The 17,607-nt window shown below is 44.5% G+C and overlaps 1 protein-coding gene across 1 annotated transcript in view; it reads left to right on the top strand.

Annotated features, from left to right (window-relative positions):
* Positions 1-17,607, top strand: part of DYNC1LI2 (dynein cytoplasmic 1 light intermediate chain 2) — a 125,249-nt gene that overhangs the window by 53,698 nt on the left and 53,944 nt on the right. The window contains exons 6-9 of the mRNA XM_033941511.1: positions 4,097-4,190; positions 6,688-6,823; positions 10,423-10,534; positions 11,848-11,907. Of these exons, the coding sequence (XP_033797402.1) occupies positions 4,097-4,190; positions 6,688-6,823; positions 10,423-10,534; positions 11,848-11,907 (402 nt within the window). The remainder of the gene's footprint in view (positions 1-4,096; positions 4,191-6,687; positions 6,824-10,422; positions 10,535-11,847; positions 11,908-17,607) is intronic.

Genomic DNA, 17,607 nt, shown 5'->3' with positions numbered 1-17,607 from the left:
GCATTTCTCTCCCTCCTACAGTGGTGCAGGGTACAAAGTGTACCTCCCTCCCCAGTGAATGTGGCATGGGATTAAAGGGTACCCAAGATCGCAGGCTGGATTTTGTTCATAAGAAGCTCTTTGAGGCTGCAGTCTCAGGTTTAAAAGTGGCTGTGGTAGCGGCCTTTGGGCCAGAGATCCTTTCATAGCTCCAGACAAATATTGAGGTGGGGAGGCACCCCCAATCTTAAGGATCCTGCTGTGCCATATGGATATGTGAAAGCAGGCAAGCGTACTTCTTGGTTGATGTGAAAGCTGGAAACCACTTTCAGTAAGAAAGATGGGACTATGAGTAAGATCATACCTGAATTTGAAATTCTGAGGAAGGGATCTCTGCATGACAAAGCCTGTAGTTCCAACACTTATCGGGCTAAGGTGATCACCATCAAAAACACCGTTACAATTATTAATTTCAATTGTCAAATCATTTGTTCTTATTGGCGGAGGCTGCCTGTAAAGGTCAACCACCCTCGAAAGCGACCATTCCAGATGGATCCATATGGTAATTTCTTCAACTTATATCGGAAGTGAAAGACATCCGCTTATACCTGTGAAGGCGCACTCCATTAGAAGTGTAACTTCCTCATGGTTGAATCTTCGACAGTGTCCCCGGAAGAAAATTATAGAGCTGCCACTTGGTCTTCTTGCCATCTGTTCATAAAGTTTAACAGGGTAGATGTAGTGGCACATTTGGATCTTCAGTTATGACAGTAGGTCATCTATCCTACCTTAACTCGGTGGGAATGGAGAGAATGAGAGCCAGAAGGCCTTGAGCATGCGCAGATGCATATATATATGTATGTATGTATGTATGTATATATATATATACACACACACACACTGAATCATGTATATGGTTCTCTCGAGACTACGACAGGAGCTCAAAGCAGCCATTTCCTATGAGTTCCTGCACGGGGCAGGAGCGTGGGAAGATCGCTCCTGCCCTGAAAACCCGCTAGACCACCAGGTAAGGCTTAAGGGGGTCTTACAGGCCTTAAAATAGCCAGGAGGAAGCAGGGGTTTGGGGCAGAACCGGCCCGAATATTATTTGCGGTTTTTTAATATTTGCAGGCCGTCTCTGACCCTAACTCCCATGGATACAGTGGGAGAAGTGTATTGCGTTCAATTCTGGTCTCTTTATCTCAAGAAAGATATAGTGGCGCTAGAAAAAGTTCAAAAAAGAGCGACCAAGATGATAAAGGGGAGGGAACTCCTCTCATATGAGGAAAGATTAAAACGGTTAGGGCTCTTCAGCTTGGAAAGAGATGGCTGAGTTGGAGACATGATTGAAATCTACAAAATCCTGAGTAGAGTAGAATGGGTACAAGTGGATTGTTTTTTCACTCCATCAAAGACTAGGGGACACTCGCTGAAGTTACAGGGAAATACACTCGCTGAAATTACAGGGAAATACTTTTTCACTCAGAATAGTTAAGCTCTGGAACCTGCCAGAGGTTGTGGTAAGAGCGGATAGTGTAGCTGGTTTTAAGAAAGGTTTGGACAAGTTTCTGGAGGAAAAGTCCATAGTCTGTTATTGAGAAATACATGGGGGAAGCCACTGCTTGCCCTGTATTGGTAACATGGAATATTGCTACTCCTTGGGTTTTGGCCAGGTGGTAGTAAGCTGGATTGGCCACCATGAGAACAGGCTATTGGGCTTGATGGACCATTGGTCTGACCCAGTAAGGCTATTCTTATGTTCTAGATCAAACAGCGAAGGAAGACTCTGGTGTTCAATGTCTTTTTATTGAGATTTCGTGACTCGACACAATTGTGTTTTGGCCCAAATGGGTCTGCCTCAGGAGTCTATTAGTAGAATGGTGTAAAGTCTACTATCTCCCTAAGAATGTCACAAAACACTTTGCAAAACCATAAGAAATGGCTCTGTGAGCCAGTCTTGAACGGGAAAGCTTGACCTCGTATCAAAGAATTCTTAACTCTCTTTCGGACATTGAACACCAGAGTCTTCCTTCGCTGTTTGTTCTTTGCATTCGAAGTCTTGGGAAGTAATTATCTCCTGTTTCTCTGGGACTTATGTTCTAGATGTCATATCAAAAATGCTCCTCTATACAGTATATCTGATACTTACATTAATTAATTAATTAATTAATTCTTTATTCATTTTTAGAACATCAATTGTGCACAAAAGAAGATGCATTTACATAAATTATTATCATTACAGCACAATATACTTGATAGAATAAAAACAAGACTTATTTTCTCCCACCCACTTTCCAATTTACAAACACCTCATAAAAATACTTGTAATCAACCCTTCTATATTTCTTAATAAATGCCAAAACATATCTCCCTCCCACCTCCCCCAGATGTGCATGTTTCCCTCAGTTTATACAAATAAATCAATCTTTACAATGTTTAGTATTGGTTCCCATACGTCCATAAATTTTTTATAATAATCCTTCTGAATGACCATAAACTTTTCCATTTTAAAGATATAACATAGGGATTACCATCAGAATGAATAATTTAATCTATCCCAATTTTTCCAATTCTTTAAAATAAGCTGCATGGCAACTCCCATCATTATAAACAAAAGTTTGTTATTTTTTTGCCAAAATTTGACTTTTCGCCCTTAGATGTTCCAAATAAAATGGTATCATACAATAGTGCCACTGAATTTTCTAATAAATTATTAATCTGATCCCAAATCGATCTCCAGAATTTTAGTATCAAAGGACAATAGTATAGTAAATGATCTAACGTCCCAACTTCCAGATGACAATGCCAACATCTATTAGCTTTAGAACTATCTACTCTAGGCAACCAAACTGGGGTCCAAAATACTCTATGTAATAAAAAAAAACCCCAACATGTTTGTCTCATAGATGCAGACATTGTATATCTCAACTTCCCAAGACCAAATTCGTGGACATTGAGATGCAGTAATTTGATGCTTCATCTCAATGCTCCAAATGTCACGCAGACCATTTTTTGGTTTCTTATTCAAAAATCCAGATATTAATTTATAGCACTGAGCGGCCTGGTGACCCAGGAAATCTACCTGAAAACATAAGACTGGCAAACTATTTTGAACCTCCAAATTTTTCCATTCAGGGAACCCTTCCTGAATGGCCTGCTTCAACTGCAACCATCTATAATTTTGTGTTTTATTAAGACCAAATTTGTGTTGCAATTGTGAAAAATCAAGCAGCTTACCATCAGAAATAACATCATCTAAAGTGCGTATGCCTTTAATCATCCAATATTTCCAGGAGTCTATTAGTATAATGGTGTAAAGTCTACTATCTTCCTAAGAATGTCACAAAACACTTTGCAAAACCATAAGAAATGGCTCGCAGAGCCATTTCTTATGGTTTTGCAAAGTGTTTTGTGACATTCTTAGGAAGATAGTAGACTTTACACCATTGAATGGGAAAGCTGACCTCGTATCCAAAAAACTCTTCCTTCGCTGTTTGTTCTTTGCTTTTGAAGTTTTGGGAAGTAATCATCTCCTGTTTCTTTGGGACTTATGTTGTAGATGTCATATCAAAAATGCTCCTCTATACAGTATATCTGCTACTTACTTTTAGTGAACAAATTGTTATCTTCATCTTGATGAATCCTGGATGTCTTTCTTCATTAGTTTCAATCAATTTAAGTTTTTTCACATTGGTGTAGTTTTTACTTGTACTGCTTTGATTTGTAAAAAGATTTGGTAAAGGTATCAAATCCATATTAACGTACTATAGTTATCTTTTGGAGGTATAAATTCTAGCTGATCACAAAATAAGTCTTACTATTTTTCTCTCTCCTTTTTTCTCTTTAAGTAGAATAGAAGTCTGTTAGAATAATCCACATGGTCTTAGATTGTGTGTATTATTTAAAATCCTGCACATTTGGTAATAACTTTACAAAAGGGGAAAGTTATAACCCATATAAATAGTATTTCTATAGAAATACTAATCTGCAAATCTTCCCTTGTATGCAGGAATTATAATTTTAGCTTATAAGTGTTTCATGTAGTGTCTGCAAATTCAGTGACAATGATGAGCACGGATAAGCAGCTGACACTCGCTGTTTGCTTTTTCTTTTACAGTGTGATGCAGTGAGCATATTAGAGAAGGAACATGACTACAGAGAAGAACACTTTGATTTTATCCAATCTCACATTCGTAGATTCTGCTTGCAATGTATCCTTTCAGCTGAGGTGAAAAAAGGCCTCAGAAAACATGATGCGTTTTTGATTATCTATTTGAACACCAGCATCCTGACACTCTTCTGTCTATTGTGCATCAGACCCTATATCGTAAGGCCTCAGAGTGAAACAGTACTATCCAACCAGAAAATTAAGGTCAGAAAATGCAATGAGATTAACCACTGACAGAGTAAACACTATTATCACATGTGCATATAGGGTTGTCAGTGTTCTACATCATGGGTGTAAAGCTTTGGAATGGTTTGAGTGAGCAAATGCATTTGTGTTAAGCCCAGGGTGTTTTTTAAAAAATGTTGAAGAAATGTTTGTTTGTGTCAGCTTTTATGTGAAGCTGGGAAGTTCAATGCATTAGGTTTTGGAAGAGTTGCTTGCTTGATGTAGTATGTTTTATGTTTTGTATGTTGATTATACACTGCTTTGTTTTAAAGCGGTACCATATTTTTTGCACCATAAGACACACTTTTTCCACTGCCAAAAAGGGTGCGTCTTAAGGAGCGAATGTAAAAAAAAAAAAACCCCAAACAAGACCCGTACCTACTTTTGGCATCCCGGCAGTCCAGCGCGCTTTCTGCACTCCTGCCTGGGTACCCTGCTGTCTTCCGGCAGCATTAGTGGTGCAGGAGGCAGGCATGCACTTTTTGCACCGCTGTGCCACTGACGCTGCCAGAAGAGAGCGGTGCAGGAGGCAGGCATGCGCTTTTTATGGCATTTCGGCGGTCCAACGCGCTTTCTGCGTTCCTGCTTGGGTTCCGCTGCTCTCTTCAGACAGCGTCAGTGGCGCAGCGGTACAGGAGGCAGACGCGCACTTTTTCTGCTGCTGACACTGCTGGAAGAGAGTAGCGGAACCCAGGCAGGAGCGCAGAAAGCGCACTGGACCGCCGGGATGCCAAAAAAGGTACCGGGGGAGGGGAGGTGCCTGCCTTTGCCTTTGGGCTGGCTGACTGGTGGCTGGCTGGCCGGGTTGACTGGGGGCTGGCTGGCTTGGGGTGGGTTAGCTGGTTGCCTTTGGGCTGGCTGGCTTGGGACTGGCTGGATTGACTGGGGATTGGCTGGCTTGGGGGTGGGTTGGCTGCCTTGGGGCTGGCTTGGCACTGGCTGGGAGTTTGGGAGTTGGCTGGCTGCCACTAGACGTGCCTACCATTAGATGTGCCCACTACTAGATGTGCCCTGTACCCTGTCCCAGCCTACTACTAGATCACCAGGGGGGGGGGGACAGGGAACAGGCACACCATTTGGTTCAGAACGTTTTTTCTTGGTTTTTCCTCCTCTAGAGGTAAGTGCGTCTTATGGAGTGAAAAATACAGTTTATAAGTTTTTAGATAAATAAATAAAATTTTCATAAGAGGAAACCTGCAAAACTATCATTTCTCAAATATTAAGTGCATGGTTTGTATTATTTTGTGATTGAAATCTTAAACCCTGAATAGACAAGCATTAGCTTATGACTAGATTTCAAAAAGGTGTTTAAATACTTGTAAATTAAGAGGCTCAGTACACTATTAATACAGCATTGCTTTCTTCTTTATTCATTCGCTATGTCAGAATCTGTTCAAACTGTTTTCCAACTCAGTTTTCCAGGGCTTTAAGTTTTCAATCTAGAGTAGCTAATTCAGACTTTAGGCATGATCAGTGGTCAGTTTGAGCATTGTACCATTTTTTTACTTTTTCTTGATAGCTCCCTTTTGTAGTCTATAGGAGCTCCATATGCCAGGCACCTGCCGATGTGTCAGGGTGACTTCATATGGGACTACTGCAGTGTCTTGCAAACTTTTTTGAGCCAGGGCACATTAAACCTAGTGTCCCCGGCTCGAGACACCCGGAAGTGTGTTGGCATTGGCGTGATGACGTCGCTTGCATGCATAACTTCAGCACGCCGATGTCAGCGCATGCACAAAGGCTCTTCAAACAGGTCTTGCGCCGAGAGGAGAGAAGGGCCAGCAGAGAGAAAGAGAGAAGAGCCGGTGAGAAGAGGAGAGCTGGAGAGAAAGGCCAGCAGAGAGAAGAGGTGCCGGCATTGGGAGATTGCTTACAGGACATGCCTCTCTTCACGAGAGGCACGTCCTGTACAGTCAGCTGGCACCAGTATCTCTCCTCTTCCCCAGTGTACCGTGGCACACCTGAAATCTCAGGAGGCACACAGTTTGCAATACACTGGACTACTGGGAAGTGGCAGTCGTGTGTTATGCCAGGGAATTGTAGCCAGAAAAAGAAAATACCTGAGCACAGTTCTGTTTTACTTTTGCTGTGGACTGATATTTTTTTTTGTAAATATTTTCCACAAAGTTTATGCATCTAAACCTCATGATACTATCTGGATAACTCTAAACACAGATGTCAGAATTCTAGTTTCTTAAAAATGGTAACCTTGATTAAGCTGTGTTTATTTTCATAATCACAGTCCTTTAGATGGTTCTGTTATCTAAGCAATGTTCATTTTCATGTTCTAACTTTTCCTTGAACAATTCCCTAAGATGGTGCTGCCTTGATTTATACATCAGTAAAGGAAGAAAAGAACCTTGATTTATTGTATAAATACATTGTTCATAGAACATACGGTTTTCACTTCAGCACACCTGCCTTAGTGGTAGAGAAAGATGCAGTTTTTATGTAAGTTAATTTCACATTAGCAACATGAACATTTAGATAAATATGTTTTGGAGTGGAAGTTTGATTCCGATTGATATAATCTTTCCTTTTGATCATGTGTTTGTTGTTGGTTGTTTTTTTGTTGTTGTTGCACCCTATTTTAATCTTCTGTCCCCAGAGAAATTGATCTATATAGACCAGAATTTCTCAACAAGTAGTTAGGGTACGCAAGCCGCTCGTTGGGGGGTATGTGGCACTGTGCAGGTCTCCCTCCCCCTTCCTCCTTAATGGACGCCGCCAACGGGGATCCCATACTCTCCTTCCGCCAAAGCCAACCCAGAAGGCTTGCCATTATTGTAGGAGGGAAGCCTTCTGGGTCAGCAGGGATCGCAGTTACCTCCTTCCAGGTGGGCTGCTCCTTCCTGCCTTCAGCCATATTTGTTGCAGGGATATGGGCAGTGGCTCTTGCACGCTGCATGTGGCTGACCCGGAAGCCTTCACTCCAGTGTCAGAGCTGACATCAGAGCGAAGGCTTGTGGGTCAGCAGCATGTAAGAGCCGCTGCCCATGTCCCTGTGCGGTTGAAGGCAGGAAGGAGCAGCCCAGCTGGACGGCTCTGAAGGAGCAAGTAGGGCCCTGGAGCAAACAAGTAAGGAAGAAAGGAGACATGATCGTGGGACAAATGGAGAAAGCAGTGGGGGGGGGGAAGGAGGGCATTGGGACATGGGAGGGGCACAAATTTGGGACAAAGGCTTGGAATGCACCGAGGGGGGCATGAACTTGGGACACAGAAGGAAGGGAGGGGGCATGAACATGAGACACAGAAGAGAGGGAGGAAGGGGGCACTTACTTGGGACATAAGAGGGAGGAGGGAATAGAAAGGGAGAATTGTGGGGTATGAGTGTGAGTGAGAGGGAAAAAGTTGTACACATGGGGAAAGGAAGAAAGGGCAAAATTGTTGGGCATAGAGAGAGAGGATTGAGGTTGAGATGCATGGTGAAGAGAAGGATGAGAAGGAGAAATGTTGGATATGGTGATAGAGAGGAAACAGGGACAGACTGAAGGGGATGCAAGGTGGAGGAATGCTGAATATAGTGATGGAGGGAGAGATATGGCATGGTGCAGGAGAGGGGTGATAGAAGGAGAAATAGGCAAGGGGCTGGGCAGTGGTGAAAAATGCTGCACATGATCCGGGGGTTGATAGAAGAAGAAATGTTGGATGTGGCAGTAGAGGGAGTGGGAGAGAGCACCCTGGATCGATCTATCCATCCCCACTCCCTTTGCAGCAAGGGAGAGGGAATGAGAGAAGGACAGATGGACAGTTTGCCAATAGGGGTGGAGGAGAGAGGAAGAAAAGTTGGACTCGTGGAAGGACAAAGATGTTGGATGGGGAAGGGAATGAGGTCCAAATGAGAGGAAGCGTGCAGGAGACAGAAAAATAAATATTGGATGCACAGTCAGAAGGAAAGGCAACCAGAGACTCATGAAATCACCAGACAAAAAAGGTAGGAAAAATGATTTTGTTTTCAATTTAGCAATCAAAATTTGTCAGTTTTGAGAATTTATATATTCTGTCTATTTTGCACTATATTTGTCTATTTTTCTATAGTTGTTACTGAGGTGATATTGTATATATTTTTTTTTATAAATCTTTATTCATTTTCAATCTTACATCAAGTGTACAAACATCAAAACAATAAAATTAAATAAATCACTTGACGATCATTCTAATTTATCTTATAATGCATAAAATTACCACCCTCCCCTCCCATTATTCCCTCTATTATTTTCCCATTATGAATACTAATATATAAAACCTCCCCCCTCCTAACATTAGACGGTGTATATTTCAATAGAAAATGGCATCTACTCATTACAATAAGAAGTTAATGGCTCCCAAATTTTATTAAAAGTATTATAATTCCCTTGTTGTATAGCTATTGTTCTTTCCATTTTATAGATGTGACATAATGAGTTCCACCAGAAATTATAATTGAGTCTACTGTGATTTTTCCAATTACTTGTAATATGCTGAATGGCGACTCCTGACATGATCAATAAAAGTTTATTATTATTTGATAATATTCGGCTCTTTTTCTCATTGACATACCAAATAGTATTGTATCATAAGATAACGCCACATGCTTTTCCAATAAACAATTTACTTGATCCCAAATTGAATTCCAAAAGGCTAAGATAAAGGGACAATAAAGCAAAAGATGATCTAAAGTCCCTACTTCATGATTACAATGCCATCATCTTTGAACTATTAGACTTTGAACTATTTAACTTTTGTAATCTAACTGGGGTCCAAAATGCTCTAGGCAGAAGAAAAAAACCAAGTTTGTCTCATAGATGCAGACATTGTACATCTCATCCTCCAAGACCAAATTTGTGGCTATTGAGATGCTGAAATTTGATGCTTAATCTCAATGCTCCAAATATCCCTAAGACCAGTTTTGGGCTTCTTTTTAACAGATTCACTTATATTGCATATTTTAAAGTCATCTGTATTGACCTCTGTGGAAAAAAAAATGATTAATATTTTCTCTGCATACAGTGTGCTTTGAGGGTTGTTGTTGGCTTTGTTGTTTTTTTTTTTTCATTTTGTGGTTACCATTATGTATTACAAAAATTATATTGTGTGTATATGAAAAATGAATGGAAGAAATTGCATTACAATCAGTACTATCATTATGGGGGTGGGGTCTGGGACGGAGCTTGGTAGGAGAGACTTGGTTGATATTTGTTAGTCTTGGGGAGGGGTACGTGGCTTGAAGTTGAGAAACACTGATATAGAGTAAGGTAGAATGATTAGATATGCTTGGACTCTGGTTGAGTGTGTGGCACAGTGGTTAGAGCTACAGCCTCAGCACCCTGAGGTTGTGGGTTCAAACCCTGTGTTGCTCCTTATGACCCTGGGTAATTCACTCAACCCTCCATTGCCCCAGGCACATTAGATAGATTGTTAGCCTACCAAGACAGATAGGGAAAATGCTTCAGTCCCTGATTGTAAACTGCTTAGATAACTTTGATAGGCAGTATATAAATACCTAAAAATAAAATTGAGTTTCCTAGAGCAGTCTGTGTGGCTTAATTGTATATACAATCTTGTATAGAGCAAAAGTAAGCTTCCTCTGTCATCTGCACTATGTATAAATCACTTTAAAAGATTTGTTCCACAAAACATGACAGAGCTTCTTCTTTTATAACATGTATTCTGTATGTGAATCATCTTTAATCACAAATTCCTCATCTGTCAGAAATCTCAAATATTTACAATTTGGTTGTCTTGAAGTCTCTCTTTTAAGCAGAAGAAAACGGTGCTACAAAACTTTATTCGTTCTTTAAATCTGGCACAAAAATTTAGGAGTCCTTTTACTAAAGCGCATTAGCCATTTTAGCATGTGCTAAACACTAACGCATCCATTATATTCTATGGACACATTAGCGTTTAGTGCACGCTGAAACAGCTAGCGCGTCTTAGTAAAAAGACCCCTTAACTTTTAACATTTTTTTGCTCAGATATATCTACAACAGTATAATGTAGTACAGAAGACTGAAAAATTATAACAGAATAGACTGGGTTGCTGACGTTTAATTTATTTATTTATTTTATAGCCCTGCTGGTTGGGATAATGAAAAAAAAATAGCTATTTTACATGAAAATTTCACAACGGTAAAACCAGAGGATGCATATGAAGACTTCATTGTAAGACCTCCAGTAAGAAAGGTATACATGTGCAGAAATGGTGCAAAACTGTTCAACGCTTAATTTCAACTTCCTCCTAAAACACTTGTATAATTATAAGTTCACTGATGAGCTCTAGATTTGTGTTAGCACAGCTTTTCCTCTCAAATATGGTTCACCATAATCCCTTTTTTTCATTGCTGCCTTGTGGTCTTATCAGCCTTGCATATTTTTCACCATCTAATACATAGCTAAACCACATCAGTGTCCATTGAGAAAATGTGTGTTCTTAATTTTCAACTGTTTAATAAAACCAGATTCTGCTAGTCCTTGGAGGATGTATTTAGGGCTAGATTCACTAAGCAAACCGATCGGTTTGCGCTCACTTTCTGACTACGGCTCGATTCAGTAACCTTCCTCCAGACCCCATCTGCACCCGATCCGAACTGCGCATGCAAATGAGTGAAAAGGCATATAAATGTCTTAAGGCATCAATTCATGAAACCATTTTGTCCAAACCGACTGGTCTTTCCGATCCAAAAAGTTTCGACTGCTTGCAGTCTGGTATAGTTCTGGAATTAAGAGGAAAACTCATCTTTCAGCAGAACAGTGATCCTAAGCACAAAACAAGAGCAGCGATGCAGTGACTCAGTAATGAAATAAATGTCCTCATGTCATACAATAGCCACACCTGAATTAATAGAAAATCCATGGAAAGGCTTGAAGATTGTAATTCATGGGCACTACTCATCTAGTTTGGAAGAGCTTAAGCTATTCTGTTAGGAAGAATGGGCAAAAACTGCACTTTCCTGCTGGGCAAGGCTAGTAGATGCTTATCCTAAATGACTCATGGCTTTTAATGCTTGGTAGAAGCTTTCTTAAAGCGGTGAATCAAAGGCTATATTCTAAGTATAGAATGTGTCCTGTTACTTTTACTTTAATATACTTTAGACCAGGGGTGTCCAACCTTTTGGCTTCCCTGGGCCGCATTGGCTGAAAAAAAATGTTTCTGGGGCTGCGCAAACACTGCAGCAAGACAGAGGAGGAGACGGCAAGACGGTAAACACCCGAGGGCAGCAGAGGAAAACACTGAATCGCCCTCAACCGGGGCCGCACAAAATACTTCATCGAGCCATATGCGGCCTTTGGGCCGCAGGTTGGACACCCCTGCTTTAGACTGTAGACTGCTTCTTAGGATGTAAAATCCTTAATCAGTAATAGCCAGTTAGGAATTTGTTTGTGTTTCTCGTCTTCTCTTGTAAAGATACTCTCTTGGTCCTTGAAACTGTTTTGCTCTTAGCACATCATTTCATCAAGCATTTTAATATCTAAATTTCACTTTTATTCTTCAACAGTTAGTCCACGAGAAAGAATTGGTAGCAGAGGATGAGCAAGTGTTTCTTATGAAACAACAGGTATGAACAGGAACATGCTTGTGTGCTTGAGGCATGGAATCTCACGTGGCAGGCGAGACATTCTTAAAAGCAGCACAGTGACATGAAAGATTTTGATATACAAAAAATGTCTACTGTAGGTGTTTGCTAAGATAGGAGTTAACTCATGAAAATCCAAGCCTAGAAGAGAAGAATTATGATCAGTCTGCATGAGTGACTACCTCTACCCATTAATTTGCATTGATAGGCCAATGGATTGGCGGTGTGATATGAAACATCAGTAAAAGGACACTATCTTTTTATACCCCCTAGCACTACTAATCTTTTTATACCCCTAGCAACCCTGTACACAAGCCAGAGTCATATTGCTTTATATGTATGAAAATCGGGGCTTATCTTTAAAAAGGCTGTTGACTTTTCTGCTGGAGTTAAAGGCATCTGACAGTTCCTTTTAAATCTTCCAATATATTTCACAAATATATTTATTCAGGAATTTTAAGAAAATAGTCCATTTCATAACAATTATATACAAAGGAGAAAACAAAAGGGATTTAGATTTAGCTCACAAGGTTGCAGTAGTAGTTCAAGGTGTGTTACATTCAAGTACAGTAGGTATTTCTCTGTCCCCTGAGAACTCACAATCTAACTTTTTTTATCTAGAGCACAAACAGATTTTACATGCTTACTTGTTTTGGTGCTTTTGAGTAAAAACAGGAAAATAATTCAGGAAGAAAATGCTGGAAAATAAGATTTTTCAGTCTATTTTTTTGCCCTTAGTTTCATTAATTTCCTTTTGACCAGTCTGCAACATTCCTTCAATCATTGTGCACCCTGTCAAATCCAGAAGATCAGTGAAGTGTACCTGGTAAGATCTGTCTTACATACTGCATGTCTGCACTTGGTGCATTAGAAGGTGTGGTGTTCTATAAGTGTGTGAGATTTTGTTAAACCTTTCTACAACTGCACATTTTCAAAGGAAATGGGTAGGTTTAATTATTTTACTTTACACAATTAAGTGATTAGACCGTGTGTGAGCAAGTTTTTATGTGGTGGATTTTGGAGCTTTTTTGCCCTCTAGTGGAGCTTTGTGTTACGTTCTGCATTTTTATGCTATTAAAAGTTAGAATGTTACATTATCTTCTTCTAGTACAATGGAACCTTGGTTTACGAGCATAATTCGTTCCAGAAGTATGCTCGTAAACCAAATTACTCATATATCAAAATGAGTTCTACCTCCTCCCCTCCCCCTGCGGCCACCGGCGCTGCTCCACCCTACCCCCAACACATCTCCAAAAGACCCCCACCCCCGAGGCCACTGGTGCGCTTCCACATCCTTCCCCCCCCCCCCACTTGCAAATGCCACCCACACCCCCGTTGTGAACGCCCGCCCAAACCGAAGCCTTACCCCCCATCTGGCACCGACACGCGGCACCAACCCACAGGAGGTGCTGGTACCTGAAGATCGTGCTGCTTGCCAGACTGGGCCTTGAGCATCTCACATGCTCAAGGCCTTCTGGCTCCCACCTCTCTCCGAGATTCTCGGAGAGAACGAGAGCCAGAAGGCCTTGAGCATGCACAGATGCTCAAGGCCCAGTCCAGCAAGCAGCAAGATCTTTGGGCACCAGCATCTCCTGTGGGTTGGTGCTGCATGCCGGTGCCAGATGGAGGTAAAGCTTCAGTTTGGGCAGGCGGGCATATGCGAGGGGAGGGCGATACCGGTTGGCGGGGGATGGTGTTCGGGCAGGGGGCCGATGCCAGTTCGCGGGCAGGGGGACTTGCAAATCGAGTCAAAGCTCGGTTTGCGAGTCACGATTTGCGAAAATGTTTTGCTCGTCTTGCAGAACACTCGCAAACCACGGTTTGACTGTATATTATCATCATGACTGGTATTATTCATCTTAGGAGTTAAGTAGAGGAGTAGCTTAATGGATAGAGCAACATATTGAGAAGCAGGGAAGCCCAATTCAAATCCCACTGTGCCTCTTTGTGATCTTGGGCAAGTCACTTAAACATCTATTGCCTTGGGTACAAACTCAGGTTGTAAGCACTCCAGGGACAGCAAAATACCTACCAATACCTACTGTATTAATTCGCCTTGAGGTACATCTGGAAAAGGCATAAACCAAATGCACAATTCCTTCTCTCTGTGCCTTCCTGCTTTCCTGTTAGAGCAGGATGGGCAACCTTTATACACAGAGGGCCGCCAGTCTGTACAATCTCTAGCAAGCCACATACAGAAAATTAACAAATGCCTCATATAATTCACTGCCAACAAAACTCTGATAAATGAATGAATATGAATTATCAATCTGAATATTATCCCAGGACAAGCAGGCATGATATTCTCACATGTGGGTGACGTCATCTACGGAGCCCCGATGCGGACAGCTTTTTCAAGCAAACTTGATTGAAGATTTAAAGTTTGCTCTGCTGCTCCACGCATGCGTGCCTTCCTGCTCCACTAGAGGGCGCATCTCCCCCTCGTGGTCTCCAGTTCAAATTTTTCCGCCGAGCCTAGAAGACGTGTATTTTTAGGCTCTGCCCCAACTGCCTTCTAGCACCGCGATTTTTTCTTGTTTTTAGTGATTTAGTCGCTGTGCGCGTTTTTTATTTATTTTTTTATCTGTTCCTGCTTCTTTTTGACCGACCCGGAGGCTTCCGGGTCGCCGCAGCCGCGTGGCTACTTGGGCCTCGGCCAGTTTCATTTTTCTATGTCCCGGCCTTTGACCGGCTTTAAAAAGTGCACCCGGTGCGAGCGGCTTCTTTCCATCACAGACCCGCATTGCCGGTGCATCCTCTGCCTGGGGGCCGCCCATCCAACCGATTCCTGCCCCCAGTGCGCTACTTTTCAGAACCGGGCCCTTCGTCGAAGAAAAGCCCACATGGCGGACCTTTTCACCGCCGACCAACCCTCGGCCTCGAGGTCGGCCCCGGCCTCGACCCCAGCCTTGACCTCGGCCCCGAATACCTCGGCACCACCTCGAGACTCGACCCCGAAGACCTCGGGACAGCAAAAAGCCTCGGCCCCGGGTAAGTCTCCTCTTCCTTCTTCAGGTTCCGCACCAGCGAAGAAGCCAGCCTCGGGGACACCGGCGATGCATGGTGGAAGCCCCATGCTTTCAGCCCCGGCGAAGCCTTCTAAGCCTTCGGGCCGTGCCTCCACCACACGGGAATACTCTGATACGAGGTCGCCCCCGGTGGAGTGCACCGAGGCATCGGACATGCCCTCGCTGCTGTCCGTGCCCGTTTTCCAGGACCTGCTCCGGGCGATGATCTCGTCGGAGCTGTCCGCTGCACTTGCCCATCTACAACCGGCCCCGACCTCGACCTCGCGTGCGCCGGACCAGCCTGAGCCTCGCGTTGAGCCCCCTCGGGGCAAAGTGCGCCAGCTTTGCCGCATTCCATCCTCCTCAGATTCCTCCACGAGGTGCCCGAGACGCTCTCCCTCCTCGGACCGCCGCGGGGCAAAGCATCGCGCTAAGACGACCGAAACCTCAAACCGCCGTACCTCTAAGAAGGCCCGGAGTTCTCCCACACTACGAGGCCGTTCACCGACACCCCGTACATGACCGCTGAAGGTGACTGAGTTATCACTCTCCAACCCTCACATCCTCCTAACTACCCCTCGGACCGGGGCTCCGAGTCGAGGTCCCAGGCTTTCGCCGAGGGAGTCCGGGCCGAGGGAGTCCGGGTCGAGGTCACCGATTCGATATCGATCGGTACCCCGTACCCCAGCATCGTCTCAGAGGGGCTCCTCGAAACGACGTAGGTCCTCGACCCCGGAACACTGCCACAGTGTTTCCCCGGTCTCGGAGCACGGGTCAGAGCATGAACCTCGATACTCGAGGGAAGCCTCCCCGTCCTTCTCCGCCCGACGGAGGTCTCGTTCCCCGCACGGGGCCCCGGGAACGTCTCGCCCCTCCTTCACTCACTTTGTCCAGGACATGGGCCACGCTCTGGACTTAGACCTCCAGTCCGACTCAAGATACTCTAAAGAGTACCTAGCGGAACTAGATTTACTGTCGCCGCCCAGAGAGTCCCTTTGCTTACCGCCCAATCAGGTACTCCAACAGGCTTTCTTCAGGAATCTGGAGACCCCCCTATATGGTAACAGCTGTCCCCTCCAAAATGGAGTCCAAGTACCGTACAGTACCATACCCAGGTTTTGAGCAACCACAGCTCTACCACCAGTCGCTGTTGGTAGAATCTTCCCTGAAAAAGGCTTACCCCTCCCGGGTCTCAGCGGCGGTCCCCCCAGGTCGAGAGGGCCGGACCCTGGACAAGTTTGGCAGAAGACTGTACCAGAACTCTATGATGGTCTCTAGGGTACAAAGTTACACTTTCACCTTCACGTCCTACTTGAAACATCTCATTGGACTGTTGGGAGCCTTTGCGACCGACCTGCCGGCCTCACGCCAAGGAGCCTTTAACCTGCTCCTGGAGGTCTTCTCCAACCTACGTCTCCATTTATTTCACGTGGCCTATGATGGCTTCGAACTTTCCTCCAGAGTGGCAGCCTTCGCTATCGCCATGCGCCGCCTAGCCTGGTTACGCCTCGTCGACATGGACCCCAACTTACAGGACCGGTTGGCTAACCTCCCCTGAGTGGGCAAAGAACTTTTTGATGACACTATCGAGGCAGCTACGAAACGCCTTTCAGAGCACGAACGCTCGTTTGCCTCCCTCGTTCGGCAAAAACCAAAACCGCCAACGTCCAGGCCGTTCAGGACCCCTCCTCGCCGTTACCCTCAAAAGTCTACCCCTGCCTTCTCACGGCCTCCACCCAGACGCCCGCAAGCTCACCATCGGGCTCCGCCCAAGTCCCAACTGCCTGCGACCGCCAAACCATCCCCGTCCTTTTGACGGGATAAGCGAATGGGGGCTGGCCCCCTCCGCCACAGCCCCAGGCCTCCTTCCCATCGGGGGACGCCTCAGAGCCTTCTACCCGCGCTGGGAACAAGTCACGTCAGACGCATGGGTCCTTGGCGTGATCTCATAAGGATACTCTCAACTTTCGAGAAAACCTTCCAGACAATCCTCCAAGAGCGTGCCCTCCCAACCGAACCCAGTTACCCCTCCTTCTCTCAGAAGCTCGAGAATTGCTTCGCCTACGGGCAGTGGAGGTGGTTCCCCCCGACCAACAGGGGAAAGGGTTCTACTCCCGTTACTTCCTGGTACCAAAGAAGACGGGAGACCTGCGCCCAATTCTAGACTTGAGGCGACTCAACAAATTTCTGGTGCGGGAAAAGTTCCGGATGCTTTCCCTACCGATTCTCTACCCTCTGATCGACGAGGGCGATTGGCTCTGCTCCCTCGATCTGAAGGAAGCCTACACACATGTTCCAGTGCACCCCGCTCACTGCAAGTACCTGCGCTTCCAGGTGGGGGACCTGCACCTACAATACCGAGTCCTCCCCTTTGGCCTGGCGTCGTCACCCCGAGTCTTCACGAAGTGCCTCGTGGTGGTCGCAGCTGCCTTACACGCGTAGGGCCTCCAGGTATTCCCCTACCTGGACGACTGGCTGATCAAAGCCCCGTCCAGGGAGGGGGTTATCTCAGCGACCCGACAGACTATTATTTACCTTCAAGGTCTGGGGTTCGAGGTAAACTTCCCAAAATCCCAGCTGCGCCCCTCTCAGTCCTTACAGTTCATCGGGGCCGTGCTGGATACGGTTCGACTCCGCTCCTTCCTTCCCCCTCCACGTCAAGAGACGTTAGTAA

Source organism: Geotrypetes seraphini, chromosome 4, assembly GCF_902459505.1.
Source record: "Geotrypetes seraphini chromosome 4, aGeoSer1.1, whole genome shotgun sequence".
Lineage (NCBI taxonomy): Eukaryota > Metazoa > Chordata > Amphibia > Gymnophiona > Dermophiidae > Geotrypetes > Geotrypetes seraphini.
The sequence above is the reverse complement of the archived record's forward strand: the minus strand, read 5'-3'. Positions and strand labels throughout refer to the sequence as shown.